The sequence below is a fragment of the Stylophora pistillata genome, chromosome 8 (genome assembly GCF_964205215.1).
Source record: "Stylophora pistillata chromosome 8, jaStyPist1.2, whole genome shotgun sequence".
NCBI classification, from domain to species: domain Eukaryota; kingdom Metazoa; phylum Cnidaria; class Anthozoa; order Scleractinia; family Pocilloporidae; genus Stylophora; species Stylophora pistillata.
Window position 1 is genome coordinate 7,951,037 of NC_142526.1, and position 17,856 is coordinate 7,968,892.

General features: G+C 37.2%; 3 protein-coding genes across 3 annotated transcripts; 2 read left to right on the forward strand and 1 right to left on the reverse strand.

Annotated features, from left to right (window-relative positions):
- Positions 1 to 1,461: 1,461 nt before the first annotated feature.
- LOC148724782 (uncharacterized) lies at positions 1,462 to 4,997 on the forward strand. Its single transcript, XM_088729541.1, has one exon. The coding sequence runs from the start codon at positions 1,592 to 1,594 to the stop codon at positions 4,859 to 4,861; it is 3,270 nt and encodes a 1,089-aa protein (XP_088585667.1). The 5' UTR covers positions 1,462 to 1,591; the 3' UTR covers positions 4,862 to 4,997.
- Positions 4,998 to 8,289: 3,292 nt separating this feature from the next.
- Positions 8,290 to 11,221, reverse strand: LOC111328581 (uncharacterized). Its single transcript, XM_022933049.2, has 4 exons — positions 11,103 to 11,221; positions 10,975 to 11,022; positions 10,127 to 10,287; positions 8,290 to 8,524 (listed from the first exon to the last, which is right to left on the reverse strand). Exons 1-4 carry the CDS (start codon positions 11,179 to 11,181, stop codon positions 8,441 to 8,443), a joined length of 372 nt encoding a protein of 123 aa, XP_022788784.2. The 5' UTR covers positions 11,182 to 11,221; the 3' UTR covers positions 8,290 to 8,440.
- An 18-nt stretch (positions 11,222 to 11,239) lies between these two features.
- On the forward strand, positions 11,240 to 14,515 carry LOC111328582 (large ribosomal subunit protein eL22). The gene is made up of 4 exons (XM_022933050.2): positions 11,240 to 11,311; positions 12,299 to 12,391; positions 13,482 to 13,603; positions 14,309 to 14,515. The coding sequence occupies exons 1-4, from the start codon at positions 11,303 to 11,305 to the stop codon at positions 14,457 to 14,459; spliced, it is 375 nt and encodes a 124-aa protein (XP_022788785.1). The 5' UTR covers positions 11,240 to 11,302; the 3' UTR covers positions 14,460 to 14,515.
- The last annotated feature ends 3,341 nt before the right edge of the window (positions 14,516 to 17,856 follow it).

The window sequence follows — 17,856 nt, forward strand, 5'->3', positions numbered from 1 at the left end:
GAATCACAATTCCCCCCCCCCCCCTTCCCCGCGCGAGCGCGTGACTCTGACTTGGCGCTCGCCCAGCTCTAGGGATTCAAACTCCCTTGTATCTGGGAGGCACGGGTCCAAATCCCGTCGAAGCCTGATTTTTTTTCAAGCTTCTTTCCTGCTTCCTTTTCTACCGTTGCTTATAAGGCAGCCTGCGGAGATTGTTTCTTCACTATTAGTACTGCCTCTTTTTATCCCATGTATTTTTGGGGAAAAAAAATTACCGAGTACTGTGCGTCAATGTGAGTCCCTAAAAAGCAGTACAATAGAGAACATGATGCTGATAATCCGTCGTTTCATTTTCGTGCGGGAATGTCTTTACTTTTGTATCACGGCTGACAGTCTTACAAGGCAATCGAAAAAGCATACGATTTTGAAAACTGCTTGATTCAATAAAATGAAATTCGAACAACCAAGTCGAGCTGGGAAGCGCTCGTACTTAGCAAATTACCTTGGCTTGGGGAGAAGGTGAAGGTGAAGGAGAAAGCTCAGTCAAAATTATGGATTTCTTTTGTGGCGACGCTACTAAACGTGCTGTTTGCCTCAGAAATCGAAATTCTTCCCCTTATTTTTGATTGTCTTAAAAAAAGCAGTACAATAGAGAACATGATGCTGATAATCCGTCGTTTCATTTTCGTGCGGGAATGTCTTTACTTTTGTATCACGGCTGACAGTCTTACAAGGCAATCGAAAAAGCATACGATTTTGAAAACTGCTTGATTCAATAAAATGAAATTCGAACAATCAGGTCGTGCTGGGAGGCGCTCGTACTCAGCAAATTACCTTGGCTTGAGTAGAAGGTGAAGGTGAAGGAGAAAGCTCAGTCAAAATTATAGATTTCTTTCGTGGCGACGCTACCAAACGTGCTGTTTGCCTCAGAAATCGAAATTCTTCCCCTTATTTTTGATTGTCTTTAAAAAAGCAGCACAATAGAGAACATGATGCTGATAATCCGTCGTTTCATTTTTGTACGGGAATGTCTTCACTTTTGTATCAGGATTGACAGTCTTACAAGGCAACCGAAAAAGCATACGATTTTGAAAACTGCTTGATTCAATAAAATGAAATTCGAACAACCAAGTCGTACTGGGAGGCGCTCGTACTTAGTAAATTACCTTGGCTTGGGTAGAAGGTGAACGTGAAGGAGAAAGCTCAGTCAAAATTATGGATTTCTTTTGTGGCGACGCTACTAAACGAGCTGTTTGCCTCAGAAATCGAAATTTTTCCCCTTATTTGTAATTGTCTTATTTGACGCCTCTTTAAAATAAATTTGACGACATCCTTGGATTAAATTTAGAGAAAAAGTTTGACAAAAGCAGCACGTGTTCATTTCAGTATCCTCTTTCAGTTTTCAACATCAGCATCCTGAATAGTAGGGTAAAAAACAAACCATTTTCTGGTTGACAGCCGTAAATTTGCCAAAAATAATTGTAGCTTTCCAAAAGGAAACGAAAAAATGTGGCAATGACTGACCAGAAGTCCATCACACTTTCATTATTTCAACTTACAACATAAAGCCCTTTTCATCTAATCGAAAAGAACGAAAATTCAAACGCTAACAATGGATAATCTCAAGGAATTGCTTGCGCGGAAAACATTTAACAAAATCAGCCATGCCGCAGTTGTTATTTGGATCCTGATCGGTGTAATCTTCCTGAGCATTTTTGCAGACACGGAAATAAGCGAATCCAGGTTGGATTTCCGCTGTAGTGGAGCGAAGATTGAAAACATTGACCATGTACGTGGACAATGTTTCGAGCTGTACGAGAAGCAGTACAACAAACACGATCTTCCTATCTATGGCTTTGTAACTCTTAACTTCTTTCTCATTGGAACTGTTTGTGTTATTTACTCCCAAATAGTGAGCCCCACAGTCGATCAACTTTCGCCAAGCGCTCGTAACGGTGATCTCGAGGGACAGTCGCGCGACCAAGAGAACCCATTATCAACTGGAAAAAAACTGTTCATCGCTTACTGCTGTCAACTTTTCACGAGGATTATTTTAGGAGCTCTCTTCATGGTCCTGCAAACTCGTTTACTTTATCCTCTGGACTTTCCCTCCAGCTTTCCTTGTTATCTAACCTCTGAAGGGAATCAGCCGAAGACTTCAGCTACTGTCATTCAAAACTCCTCATCGATTTTACACAATTGTCATAATCAACGAGCAACTAAGAAAAACTCCTGGATGAACGCTGTCCTAATCGTGAACGGAATTTTCGTCTTTGGCATTCTGATGGAAACCGTCTATATTTTGCTACGAGCGTGGAAAGAAAAGAGTTTCATGGAAAATTTAAAGTTTCTCTTAACTCACATGAATCAGTTCCATACCTCGACCGGGTTGAAACTAGAACCACAGCAGCGAGAAGAACGAACAGAACATGAAACAACCACCCCACAAGAACCCAAGCAGCGAGAAGAAAGAACAGAGCATGAACCAACCCCAGTTCCAAATGAACTTCACCCGGTGGAGAAAAGTACAGACAGTGAAACGAACATCCCACAGATACAAAGCGAGCCTGAGAAACTCCAGAAAACACCGCTTCAGGAATTCATAGAGACTACAAAGAACAAAATTAAAGAAGAGACAACTCAACCTCCACAACTTCGGTCGCCCTTATCAAGTACTCCCGGCGAAGGACCAGCTAAACATCTTACTCTGGATCAGATTTACACAAAACTCGTCGTTGTTCCAGATAGAGCTAACCATGACTTTTCTGGAAACAGATGGGAGCAACTGGGAGCCTACGCCAAATCGGGTGAGAAAAACGAAACACCTAGGGGGCCGGAGGACATTCTTAACCACCAAAACAAAAACGTTTTGATTGTCGGTCGTCCTGGAATCGGAAAGACACTTTACTGTACCAAAGTTCTCAGAGACTGGGCATCTAACAAAGTATTCCATGAATCACCTGATGCTAAAATCAATTTTGATGCCGCTTTCTTCATCAAATTCAGAAGATTAAACGGGAAAACCGACCTTAACCTCAGGGAACTGCTCACTTTGTCAGAACATTCGCGCACAGGTCACATGGTTGACGAAGTCTGGAATTACATCCTCAAGAACCCCCAACGAGTTCTCCTTATCTTTGATGGAATCGATGAATATAAACATAACACAAAGATTGGTGATGAAAACTACGGTCCTCAATTCGGCGACTGCGTGGACGAGAAGATGCCCCTCTTCGCTCTTTACGAGAAGCTGGCGACTGGGAAACTTCTCAAAGGAGCTGCCATTTTGACAACTACAAGACCTACAGCTTTGCCATGCATCGAATGCGTTTCTTTCGACAAAGTGTTCGAGATTCTCGGCTTCTCATCCGAACAAGTGGAAAAGTACGTAGACAAATTCGCTGAAGAAGACAAGAATGCGGGCGAAACCATATGGCGACACCTCCGCGGCAACATAAACATCCTCTCTCTGTGTTACATTCCTGCGAGTTGCTTCATCATTTGCGAGTTGCTTCATCACATGGTGAAGTTTTATGGTTCTCAAAGTCTTACCCTACCGACCAAATTAACAGATATTTACAAGAGAGCAATGAAATATATTTACTTAAGACACAACGAAGACTCCCGCGGCAGGAATTTCACTCGCGCACACTTTGAATCTGACGATTATCCCCCTGAAGACAAAAAGAAATTCGAGAAACTAGAAAAAATGGCATTTGAAGGAATTAAAGAAGGAAGGCTGGTCTTTGAAGAAAACGAAGTAAGCGGAATTGAAGACAACACTCTCTTTCACCGTCTACCCGACCGTCCAAACGACGAGTTAAAACACAAAAAACAATTCTGTTTTATTCACTTAACGATGCAGGAGTTTTTTGCTGCCAGGCACCTGGCGAACATGAGTGAAACAGAATTAAGGAACTTTGTTTCTATGAACATCGAGGACGGCAAATGGCAACTGGTTTTCCAGTTTCTAACAGGACTAATGAACGATAAAGAAAAACTACCGAGCGAAATTATCACAGACCTTCTTCCTGTGGAAACTGAAGAGAAAGAAAGCGAAATCTACATCGAAGAGTGGCCAGGGAATATGGAGCCAAGGAAAGTCACCTGCTGGCCGACTGAAGATAAAAGACATTTAGCAGTGACATTATTTAAATGTTGTAGTGAAAATAATGAGATGAAGGCGACAGTTCAAAGAAAACTTCAACAAATTAACTTTAATTTTGTAAATTTTATTAATTGTCAACTCACAGCTGTTGATTGTGCTTCATTAGTTACTGTAATTGAGAATCAAGGTAAAAACATTTCACATTTAGAATTGACTGGCAATGACATTGGCCCTTTGGGCTGTTTAGAGATTTGTAACTTGTTAAAATGTAGGAATTCTCAACTGAGCTGGTTAAACCTCATGTACAGTCAATTGGCAGATGAAGCAGCAAAGTATTTAGCTGACGCCATCAGAGACAACAACTGTCAGCTACGCATGTTAAACCTCACCCGCAATAACATCACAGACAAAGGAGCACAGCACTTGGCTGAAGCCATCAGCAACGAAAACTGTCAGCTACGCACGTTAATGCTCGCATTCAATAACATCACAGACAAAGGAGCACAGCACTTGGCTGAAGCCATCAGCAACGAAAACTGTCAGCTACGCACGTTAATCCTCGCATACAATAACATCAGAGACAAAGGAGCACAGCACTTGGCTGAAGCCATCAACAACGAAAACTGTCAGCTACGCGAGTTAGACCTCGCACAGAATAACATCACAGACAAAGTAGCACAGCACTTGGCTGAAGCCATCTACAACGAAAACTGTCAGCTACGCACCTTACGCCTCGCAGAAAATAACCTCATACATCAAGGTATGCATCGCTAATTTCACAAATAATTGACAAAACGGGAAAAAAAAATTATAGTAACAACTTACAATTTTCAAATGTGAGGTAACCAGCTCAGTGACACTACAACCCAACGAGTAAAGAGCGCAAATGTAAGAAAACTAATATTATGATGCCCTGACAGCAGAGAGATTAATTGAATCGGATCGAAATGAAAAAAATGAACCAATGAAGATGTTTATTGACAGCAAAGGATGTCGAACCAATGACAATGAAGTAAAAATACAAAGCTTACTGCAGAGAAAACAGACAAAGCTCGGACCTCTCAGGAAACTTTCTCATTCTATGATTGGTTAGTTTCGATCCCAAATTTATTGCATGCTTCTGTATTTTTGATGACATTATGTTTGTCACAACAAGTAGTTTTCACTTAAGGTTATTGAAGTTCGTCGGGGATTACAAGCAGATCAAATGAGGAAATACGGTACAGATTACTCGCTAGTATAAAAAGTTTCTTTCATTTTTCTTTTTTTTTCTGTTAAAGCGATCCGGTTCAAGTAGTTTCATACTTTTTTGTAGATAAGTGATGCGAGAATTGTACCAACAATCCTTTTGAGGTTTCTACCATTTGTTGTAAATATTAGAGTGTTTTGTACATATTTTGGGCCTATTCCTATTATCATGATACAATGTAAGGTATATTGAGACTTAGCTAATGAAGATGTAGTGCATCTAACAGTGATGATCACTCATCTTCATAGATTGATCCACAGTTCAAAGATATGATATTCCTATATTGACAATTGCTCAAGACTTAAACAGCAGAGAACTCACTCACCAGTGAATTTTTTAAATAAGGACAGAACTCCTAAGTTTATCAAATGAATGTGGAATAAATCACATATTAACAGATTTATACTGTGTTGTAATCAATTCATGATCAGCCCCCTATGGTTAGGCTTGCCAGATTGGGGGAAGGGGGGGGGGGGGGGGTTGGAACCTTCTCAATATCAAAAATGACCTGAAATAACTTATCTGAAGAACATGCCTCAAGTCCCCTGTAGAAGTTCCCCTCTGAGTAGTGCCCTCTCTTCAGCAGGGAAAGCATCCCTAAAATCAACCTTTCCTCATCTCAGATCAAAATACAAAATTATTCCAACCCTATTTTAAACCTGCATCAAAATTCCACAACCTGTCATAAACCAATGATGAAACATCCCAAAAAAAGTTTAATAAAAGTTGGCTGGCCTTATTTCCTCAAATAAGTCATAGAGCCTGAGCAGTTATTCAAAATTTTGGGCAAAATTATTCATGCATGTTTTGTTTGGGATATTTTTGGTATTGGATCAACTAATAATCCCCTAACTGATATTTTTCTTTTCTTCTCATTACTTGTCTGCTTGATATTATATTGATAATGTAAGGAGAAATCCTTTCTTGGTCACTCATGGGAGTTAAAGGGTGAACACAATTGAGAATTGCTTCACCCCATTTTAATCAAGTTTCCTTTACAAGTTAACAAACATTCAAAACCCTATGTACATGTACATGCAAATCTGTCACTTACAATTTCAAATAACTTTTGTCTACAAGTGCATATTTGTAACATAAATGATATCACTATGGTTTCTCTTCTCTGAGGCTCTACAGCAATTAACTTCAGAGATCCAACTTTTAATTCTCCCCTCTGGATACTATATGTTCCATTGTAAATTAGTCTCACGAATTTGGAGTTGGATCAAGAAAAAACCCCCGATAGGTACTGTATTCTCGTTACCTTCTGCTGGAAAATGTATGGATATGATACGGAGAAGTTACATGTTGATCTCCTCTGAGAAGTAAAGGTTTAAGACATACCTGAAATAGGAATTCTTTTCTCAAAATAAACAAATTGGCTGAGCAAAAAGAACAATGATATGGTTCTAAGTCTGGTTCTAAATACGCTCAGTTTTGTTTACAGTAAAAAAAAGAAATATCATAATTCCATCAAGGACATTTATTTAGCTCTACTTTCCAACAGGAACATAGGAAAAGAGAGGGCTGCAAGTTCAAAGAGAGGGGGGTGGAGAGAGTGGAGGAGCAAGTGGGAAGGGGTATTGCAAAGGTAACAAAAGTGGTGAAAATAATGATGATGATAATAATAACAGCTGTAATGATGATGATGATGGTAACTAAGAGGAGACAAGATTGAGCCGCAATGGTCCATGCATTGTCACCCACATCACACTAAAATTGAATCTTCAAATATTTGTTATGTAGTACACATTTTAGTGTCAACCACCAAACTCAGAAACCATCATAAGGTCATCTCGCATCAATTTCTGATTACGAAATCTGAGCTCACCCAATGTAGTCTTGGTGATGAAGGCTATATTTACCACTTAGACTCACCAAATAGTGAAGAAAGGAACACCTCCTTCATTTTTGTTCATGAATTTGTAAAAGCATTTAAATATTTGCATTTTTTTGTTAGTACTAAACTCAATGAAGGTAATCATGCCAAAAACTATTAAAAATATTCCGAATTTCTGATTAAATTTAATGCAATTTAGTTCAGAGTTGAAGTGAAATGCTATTTCTTCTTAAAAAACGGTTATCATTAAAAAATTTTACATCACCTTGAATCAAGATTTTTCATATGAACATCTTGTATGAAGCAAGATTACTTTGTCTACAAAGATAATCCATCACTGGTCTCACCCAATAATTTTTTATGTGTTCTCTATCTGCAATTTTCCATAATATCAATGAAAACATTTTATGCAACATTGTAATGATTATAATATTTAAAGAAGGATTTTGACCTCTAAATGCAAGCGCATACACACCCTAGGTAAAAGTCGATGAGATACACAGTTTCTTATGAATATGTTTCCTATTCATTGGCATTTTGTTGCCTTCCATTCTGATTAGCACTGCAAAAAGCTTGGCTCAGGTTTTTCCTTGCATAATTTTCTTCCCCTATCTCTATTCAAACTCAAAGAACCCAACAAGGAAAATGTTTAATGATGTAGTAGACACAAAAGAAGCATTTTGGGGGTAATGAAGATGGCAAATAAAAAAAACTCTTGTGCTGAGAACATTTGCTTTGTTTATGACACCAAAGGTTTAGCTCTTTCAATTATAAATGCAGACAATACTTTAAATCTGTTCCTTTTATTCCACTTAATTAAAAAAAAAAATTACCCTGAAACATACTCTACTTTTCACATTCTTGTCAGAAACAAACCTAAATAAAACCACAAGACTTGCCAATATAATATCAAATTTTAGCTTTCATTTGACTCTGGCTATTAAACTGAAAGCGTTTGTTGGGTTTATCCACCAGAGCTTTAGATGTCAGTTGTTTTTCCCCAAATTCCGATATTTCAAATTTGGATAATTGGGAAAAAATAAGTTCTGATCAGGTCAACTTCAATGTCAGTTGCAGCTGATGTAAATGATAAAGGAAAGTAGTTCTTAATGCTGTTCACCAAACTTTACAAGCTTGCCACTGGATGGTTCAAGTGTTAGTTTCAGGTTAGTTTTGTGTTTTTCTTCCCATGCTATGATCTGTTAGTCATTCACTTCCTATACTGGCAATTCTCTAAACAGTCAGATGAATGTTTTTGTTGCTTTTAACTTTCACTTGGTTTCTCCCCCTGCTTTATTTCTTGACTTTCAACTGGTTTCTCAGGAGTTGTGTCATCCGCTCTTGCAGGCTGCCAATATGGAGAGAAAAATAGAAGTCAATTGGTGCCTTCATTCCCCTGTAATAACCCAAAAGACCACCAGTAAGCCATAAATATATACACTAATAATAAGGTGGTTGCATCAAATATAGAGTTACTTTAGGTTGTGAAACAGAATGATAATAATTGATTTGCATGTTCAGTGGAGTGTGTAGTAAAGAATTAGAATTAATTATCGTAATTGCGAATTTGCCTCGACTACGCACGGCAGGAAAATGAGGTCATGTGACTTATAATTTAAAAGGAACAATTTATGCTGTAACAACATTCGAGGCTGGTCATCAATGGTCGTAAACGTAAGCATCAAGATGAAGCATTGAGATAGTGAATCAAGGGATCCAACTACTCTGAAACACAAATTGTTACAAAACCATTTGTCGCTTCGACTAAGAATATTGTAATTAATAATGTATCCCAAAATTATTTAATTTTCAGTTGACTGCGACATAACCACGGATGTAACGAGCCGTGTTCACTCAAGTACAAATAAAACCTGACAACGTTGATCCTTGGTGGGCTAATCTTCAAAATAAGTAGCACCTTCAACCATACGAGCGAATCACTAATTGTAAATGGTACACTGTTGATACCACGAAAAGTTCAGTATAATTAAAACTTATCTTGATTATTTCACCATAGTCAAATGGGTAGAATTCAGATAATTCTTCATAACTGAAATAATTTTATCACAGGACAGAGATAGGTGAGGGAGTTTTTTCTATTGAACCCATTCAACTAGTCATATAGGTCAAAATAAGAATCTATAGAAAGTAACCCCTATAGAATCTAGAAACTTTTCATTGGTTCAAATAAAAAGGTGGGCAGATTGACATTGGTTTCAAAACTAATGGAATGACAGGGTTAAATAAAACTGGATATAACATTTATTTGGTGGTGAAGCCACATTTCACTCAAGAAATTGCTGCCAAATGGCTAAACACTATATTTGGACATGTTGATTGAAGGAACTTTATCCAACTCAAACCAATTCCTTGATCTTCATCCAAAACATACATCACTTAGAAAATAGAACACCAGGCAACACACAGTAAAGGATGCCTTTTCTATCCTTGCTGGATCAGGTCTCCCTTGACTCCCAAACCAGTCCTTCTCTTACATGTGAAACATACATTAAAATTGTATACATTGTGTAGAATAAGTCCTCACCCCAAAAAAATATAAAGGAAAAGAATTTATAAAATAAAAATAATGGATTAGAAGAAATACAAAAATATTACTTGTAGCCAATTTTTAGTAATAATTTAGTGCAATTAGCCCCTGTGATTTAAGTTTTTTAAAACTAGACAAAAAATATTGGCTGTGTAACTTGTGATAACATCGTATGTAGCATTAGCATTGTGATATAAATAGTGTTTACTTAGTGTTTTTAAGTTAAGTAACAGTATTGTACATAAGTTATCGTAATTGTAATTTGCACAGAAAAAAAAAAAGAAATCACCTTGGCTGGCCAAGACTTTCTAGTGTCGCTAAATAACCAGAATAAAGAGAAAAATGCTTTGTCTTGATGGTTAAGCACTTCCTGTGACACCTTTTTCATTTCCTTTGACCTACCTTGAAAGGGGGTCGTCTCTCGCCACCATCACCAGGCCTTCCCCAATGAGGCCTTCCAAATGGAGGTCCAGGGGGACCCTGCCAGTACAACTGGTGTCTACAGTTTGAATATCCAGCTCCAAGGCCTACACCAATACCTAATGTGACAGGCCATGCAGCCCCTTCATATAAAAGGAAGGAAATATATTAGAATATTAGAAGATGCTACAATAATTTTTATAAAGAAAGATCCAAACAATAGATTCCAAGCCTTCATCCTGTTAAGTCTTCTTTGTCTTATTTGTAGGAAATATTCCACAGTGCAAGAGGTAAATTTTCCTTCGTTTGACTAATTAGCTTCATTTAAGCTTTGATGATAGTAACATTGTAGATGAGCTTTTCATTTTTTGTGAAGATGCTTTGGGTGTAGAAGTGCCAAAGACATTTAAAACCCTTACACCCTTCAACTCCTGTTGGTGACCAAGAGAGAATTTCTCCTTACGATACAAATACAATATAAAGAAGACAAGGGAGAGGAATGAAGAAAAATATCAACTAGTGGATCTTAAAGTTGATCCAATACCAAATTCTCCAAAATCATATCATAATAATTGTGTGGCAGACAGTAAGGAGAATCACTAATGAGATCTTTGGAGTGAAGAGTTGAAACCAGTGATTTCATGTCTGGGAACACATCGTCTTTAACAATATTGGTGTTGAGTCAAAATTGGAATCCTGTAACGAGAAGGAATTTCACAACAATAACCTTCAAGGCTAGTTTTCAGAAGAATACACGAATTTTACAATTCTCAAAGAGCTTAAAACTTCTGCATAAGCTTACACTTAAACTTTGGTTTCTCCGGACTTACTTTTGAAGAACAATAACGAAAGTACACCGCCAAACACGGCTCCACCGACTGAAAAAAAAAACGTGTGAGATAAATTCAACGACCTCTTATCAGAATTATTTTCTACCTCTTCTTGATTTTTAAAATACCAGTTTTAAAGGTTGTATCTACAAGGCACCGATCCCATTTTCTTCCCAACTCTTCTTCGCTTGGCCGTCTGGGCGCCATTTTGAATCATCAAGGCGCCCGCAGGCTGGTTTATACAGCTGAATTAATTTCAGCGCATGCGAATGGTCAAGTACCCCCTGCATTGCCACATGTGTTCTCTTTCTTTCTCTCTTGAGCCATCATGCCGGCGGTAAGAATTATTAAGAGTTTTACCCTTTTTTACCATATTTAAACGCGTTTAACTACTGATGTATGAGATGAAATTTAAGAGAACGTTTTTTTCTTCATTTTGAGTACCTTTTTGGGGCGTTCTAACCATTATTAACCCACACGTCTTCATCGAAATTATAGCATGTACTGAATATAATTTTTTTAACTCCTCGATACATGTTTAGAAGTTTTGTCGTTAATTTAAGTGTTCCCGAGCTGATTCTTGCGGCTTATATGTGATTAGTTTAAAGTAACATCGTTTTTGCTTACAAAGATTTGTTAACGCGAAACCTTGTCTCAGGAAACCATGTAGATATCTCAGATTGTTGAAGAAGGACGTGAAAGAATTAGTGGTCTCAGGGTTGGTCAGAAAATGTACTCCCTTAGTAGAAAACGGTTCTTGCATGTTAATTAACTCTTAATTTACATATAAACCAATAGTAAGGAAACATACGGGGAGAAAGTGGATGAAAAATATGTATTCCCAATTTCTTGGTCATAATTTCATCCTTAACCCATTCCCAAAATCTGATTGCTAAATCTCCCCTCTAGTTTCCACACATTTCCTTGTAAATTAAAGAAGTGAGATCAAGAAAACATTCTTAACCTTATAAGTTTGAGTATTCTTATTGCTCTCTTAGGACCATTAATAATAATAATATAATAGTAAGGGAGGTTTCTCTCCGGGTACTCCGGTCTTTCCCTCTCCTCACTAACCATCATCATTTGAAGCTATTTAATTTAGAGTTTATTTGCATTTACACACGATCCCACAAGCTGTTCAGCTTTAAACATTATTGTGTCTAAATAAAGGTGTTATTATTATTATTATTATTATTATGTTTGCTGGGTAATGTATGGATATTATAGAATTTACATGTTAATCAATTCTGCAAGTTAAAAGGTTGACTGTTACTGTATTTATTGACACTGTTGATTGAATCTCTCTTGTTTAATTTTTACGCAGAAAAAGAAGCAACAGAAGAAAAAAACACAGTTGAAGTTCACTGTGGACTGTACTCATCCAGTTGAAGATGGCATCATGGATGTAGCCAACTTTGTGAGTAATGATCTTATTGTTTTCATAACTTTCCAAAACTATTGTAGGACAGATGAATAAATAGAGTAAGTTTCTTAAGAGGCACTAAACTTAAGCAAAATTTTTTTAAAAGCAGGTGGCACCTTAATTCCTTTGCATCCATAGCCAGCCACCTTTAGAATACTCTACCACATAATACTAGAATAACTGGTTCTGGGAATACTTTTAGAAGTATAATAAACTAATTAAACCTTGTACCATTTTATTTATCACTAAGCACCATAATAAGAATTTGTTATTGTGCTGTGCACATGATTATTTATAGTCCTTTATACTTAGGTAATTTTCATTATTTTCAGTATTTTGCAATTGCACTTGCGTATTGTAAATGAGTATGCAAAATGCTCCTAGGTGTTAAGTGGATAAATAAACTATCTTTTCTTATCTAAGAAACATTGTTGCTCTGATGAAGGGTAAACCCTTGAAATTTCAGCTCTAAGAACTCTTTACATTGGTCAATTTACATTTTCAGTTTAGTTTCTAAAACCAAAATATATTGCAGGGCAGGTTAATTGTGAATGTGGTACAATGTTCTAGCTGTGGCAGAGTAACTGTAGGGCTGCCAATTTTGGAAAAGATGTGAAAACCTCAAGGCAAAAAAAAAAAAATTCAGTATCTTGGGGTTTGCTTCTTTGTCTACCAGAAAATATGACTGTAACAGTGGTATTTTTTTTGAACATGGAAACCAAAAAAAAAAGCTTATTAAAAATTTTAATGGCTTGTCTCTGTTGACTGAAAACCTTTTCAGATAAATTGCACCATCATGAGTGCTTATCTAGGGACTGGAATATATTTCTTCTCTGGAAAAATAGATCAATGATTTTTTTTTTTTTAAGATGTGAGAAGGTTGTTATTCTTAAGTTCTTAACAATTTTCCTTTTTTTGCAGTGTTAAATTCAAGTAAAATACAGCCCTCAAATATTTCTCTGCAGTTATTAAATGCTGCTTAATAACCTTTTTTGTAGAGAAAACAATGAGGGTAGGAAAGAAATTTAATTGGTTTGCCATGCTTAGGGCCACCTTCCCTAAGAGCCACATTTTTGTCTTCTAGGAACAGTTTCTCCATGAGAGGATTAAAGTTGGTGGCAAGACCAATAATTTTGGCAGTGATGTGTCCATTGATCGTCAGAAGAACAAGATCACTGTTGTTTCTGACATTCCATTCTCCAAAAGGTGAGTTTGGTGGCTCAAATGTGTAACAAATTTTCTTAACATGCAACTTGTGTTCTTAAGAATTCCTATTTCCTTCAGCTATTACGATACGTATCATGAAATTTGACAAGTTTTCTTCAAAGGTTGGAATTGAACTAAAACTCATGATTTTTCATTGCTAAGCCTCCCTGACCCCTACCCTCCTTAAAAACCCCTAACCATTGCACCATTTTCCACTATTGACCTAACCTAGGATGTTTTTATGGTTCAAAGTGTTAGCTGAAGTATAGGAAGCAATCTTTTTCGGAGCTCATTCATGCAAAAAAATTGTAACATCTACTTTTGACTGTTTATTTTTTTTTTTTCCCATATCAACCTGTACGTAAGTTAAAAAAGTTTTGAGAATTTGTTAAAATATCACATTTTTACATACTTATTAAGGGGACAGGCTCTTCATTCTTAGCTAGAAACGTGCTCAAACAAGTAAGAATTCTTTAATGTTGGTCCTACCTAGGAAGGTATCTATAGTTGCGTCATCACATCTGGTTTTAACTTTCTCCAACTTAAAGTGATTACCACAGCCAAACCAGCTTTCAAATTAGAAATTATGTGAAAGAGATTTCCATGAATGAAAGCAAGCCGTGATAGATTCAGCTACAGGACTGTCTTTGTAAGATGCCAGAGTTGCTGTAATAAAATGACTGAACCCATCTGCATTTGTTGCAGGTATCTTAAGTATCTGACTAAGAAGTACCTGAAGAAGAACAATCTTCGTGACTGGCTGCGAGTTGTATCATCTGCACAAGCTACCTATGAGCTGAGGTACTTCCAGATCAACAATGAAGACGAAGATGAGGAGGGCGAAGATGAATCGTAAAGATTAGTCTTGTAACTCTAATTGAATGTCTTGAATAAACAGACGTCAAAATCAAATGCATTGTTGTAGTTCTTTTGTCATTGAATGCAAATTTTCTTTGGTGTGGCTCAAACAGACATTGGCTTTTGCCAGAGTAATACTTGAATGAATATTGTTTCAGTCATTAAAGTATGATACAGTATTTCCTTGAATAAGCACTCACATTATTGATTAAAATTTCAGCTTAAAGGAGAGGGGCTCTTATTGGAAGGAGCAGTCTTAATCAAGAAGGGCACTTGGCTGAGTTTTCCTTTTAACAAACTGTAACTTGAGTTTGGCTTGATCTTAGATCTTAAAGAGAAAAAACAAAACCTACAAAACTATTCACTTTGATGTAAAGTCAATATGGAAATAGAAATAACTGGAAATGACTTACTAGCAACAAATGGACCACAATAGCAATGCATCCTCATTGGCTTGATCATAGGAACCTTAACAGTGCCATGTGGCACTTCAGATTTCAGTGTAAAAACAGGGGAGTACTAGATGGCACTCCTATGGGGTAAAGATTACAGATGAAATGCAAATGTGTATGTACCGAATAGTTTTTTTTTTCTATCACTCAAGCTAAACAAATACAGTAAAAAGTCATGTGTTGACAATAAATGCACATATAGTGTGTGAATTCCCTTGGTGGACCAAATTCTATCACAGTAGTACGTGAGTAGCTCTACTCCATCATCTAAACTTGACCTTTGCCACTATTTGATTCTATTTTGTAAAGGGGTGGTTTATACTTAACAATTACCGTATTCACCGAAGGCTAGGTGAATATCGTCGAATAATCCCCGAGACGAAGTCGAGGGGATTATTCGACAATATTCACCAAACCTGAGGCAAATAATTGTTTTAGTATAATTTCAGAGCTGAACAACAGAGAAATGTCTAAAATCATAACATTTTAGTAACATTAACATTTTATTTTAACATTTTATATAAACGGCGCGGAGCGGTTTATATAGCATCATATAAGGAACCGCTCGACCAATCAGATTGCTGGAAACTCTTTGCTCAGCTCTGAAATTATACTAATTATCAATAGTTCTTTAGTATTACATGGAAATCAAAACTATATATGATGAAGTTCTTGAAAGTGACTGGTTATCACCAGCCCAAGTTGAGCACTAATAGGACATGTACAGTGTCATGCCTGTAGCTGGACAGTACATGTGCTTTCCCATGTGCCACTACTGTTATGCATTTTGTTGACTTGTAATTAATAAGAAGGATTTCCATTATGTATTCTCCTTAATTTGTTAATCACTTTTATAACTAGACACAAATGAAATTATCCACTCAGTGCTGTTACCATTAGAATTTTAATTCTGTAAATGGTGTAGAGTTTAGAAATGTCTTGTCTTATCAGGCGTGGGTGTAAGATCAAACTTCCACTGAACAAGGTCTCTACAAGTTTCTAATCCATCCAGATTAGAAACTTGGTTTTCGATCAGAGTATTCTCACTACCTCTATACTGAATAATGTATAGATATTAAGGGGAGAGGTTGCATGTCAATCACTTCTTAAATTGACCGTAACGCTTAGTTGTTAAATATTTTTTCCACCAAAATTTTAAAATTTGACTTGCATTTTGGAACGTATGAAACAGTTCGATATATAATTTGTGGAAAAATTATGCAATTTCAAACAAGATCGACTCAAAACGTTCTTCAAGTCGTTGCATCTAGTCATAATTTGCATCATCGCGTAACGGGCTTCGTGCAGGCTGTCTGCTATATCTTTTTTATTCCCTTCGTTAATTTTTTTTTTTTTTTTTTTATTTCTCCAATTTAAAGGGGATAATTTATTCAGCAATATTATGCAATACAAAATAGAGGCCACTGTGTTTTTTCAAGAGCTACAACCCATCGTTCTTCTCCACTTGGTCCATTGGCTGGAAATTAAAAGAGACCTTGAGTTAACCTAGTCTCCCTCGCAACCGTTTTTTTGGATGTCACGCAACGCTCCCCCCAAAAAAACACATGGTTCTTTTGGGGGAGCGTTGCGTGACATCCAAAAAAAAACGGCTGCGAGGGAGACTAGAGTTAACCACGACGGTGACGGCGACGGCAACGAGGAAGTGGCGAAATTAAACAAAAGATTTAATGGGCCGAAAAATAGCCAGCACGTGCGTTTTAAAACTTTCAAGACATTTCTTAGCCGTCCTTTGTAAACCAACAACGTGAAATCACCAAAATTTGCGTCGTCTGAGAGCGGAAAGCACAACGGCAAATCATTGTAATTTCCATTTAGACCTCAACGTGGCTAATATACGTTATGCTGAGGTTGAGGTGTGGCGCCGTTGGAGACGGTAAAGTCGGTAAACACATGCAACCAATTTCGAATTTCTAATTGAAGCAGAAATTCCTTTTTTAATCGACGTCTTCCTCGGCGTTGCCGTCATGACTGCTAAAGGTCCCTAATACCGCGTCCACGGAATGCACGCTCGCTTCAACTCCTAATTACGTGATTTTCATGCGCAGTAAAGGATGCGCAATGCAATATCGACGAATCACCTTAACGGGCAAAGTGTGCGTGCCAAGGAAGACCTACGATTATTAGTTGAGTGAGGTGCAAAAAAAAGTTGGTGACGGGTTTTGACCTTAAAATATTGGTGTTGTCATGAGCAACCTTCCACGTTTCTAATGGTAACCGAATCTCGTGAGCCGTGCGTCACCAACTGTCAAATATGGAAGCCCGCTTAAAGAAGTCAAACGACACGTTACCACTGGAAACGAAGCGAGCTGCCCATGATAACAACAAGATTTTAACATCAAAACCTGGTCTCCAAACCATCGTCACACCTCACTCAACTGTCGTAGTCAATGCGAACCAAATCAGGTAACGATGAAGATATAAACACCTTGATGACGATTATGCATCGATGGTTCAAATCATAATGATCACTCATAATTACTATAGAGCTTTTTCATTCACGGGATCAAGTGCAACAGAAAAAAAAAAGTGCATTGAAGAAGAATTCAACCATGACTAGTTTGGAACATCAATATGGCCAACTTTTCACTGTTTAGGAAAACCAAAATGGCAGCCGTGACGTCATATGAAAACACTATAATTGTGAATCAAGAATTTATTAATTAGCCACTAGAGTCGAATTCTTGTTATCTAAGGTAAGACAAGATGGGGTGAGGTTTGTCTTTTTTACTTGCCATCAGCTAACCCACTTTAGTTAAAGAGAGAACAAAGTCTAACTGAACACTCACATACTTCGACAATTTTCCCTCTCATACAGATTCCTTAATCCTTTTATCTAGAAATAATTTTCACGAGTAATATGAAATTTTATGATGCTCGCTTTTCATCTAAAAACTTAATTATTCAGTTTTAAGTTACTTCTGT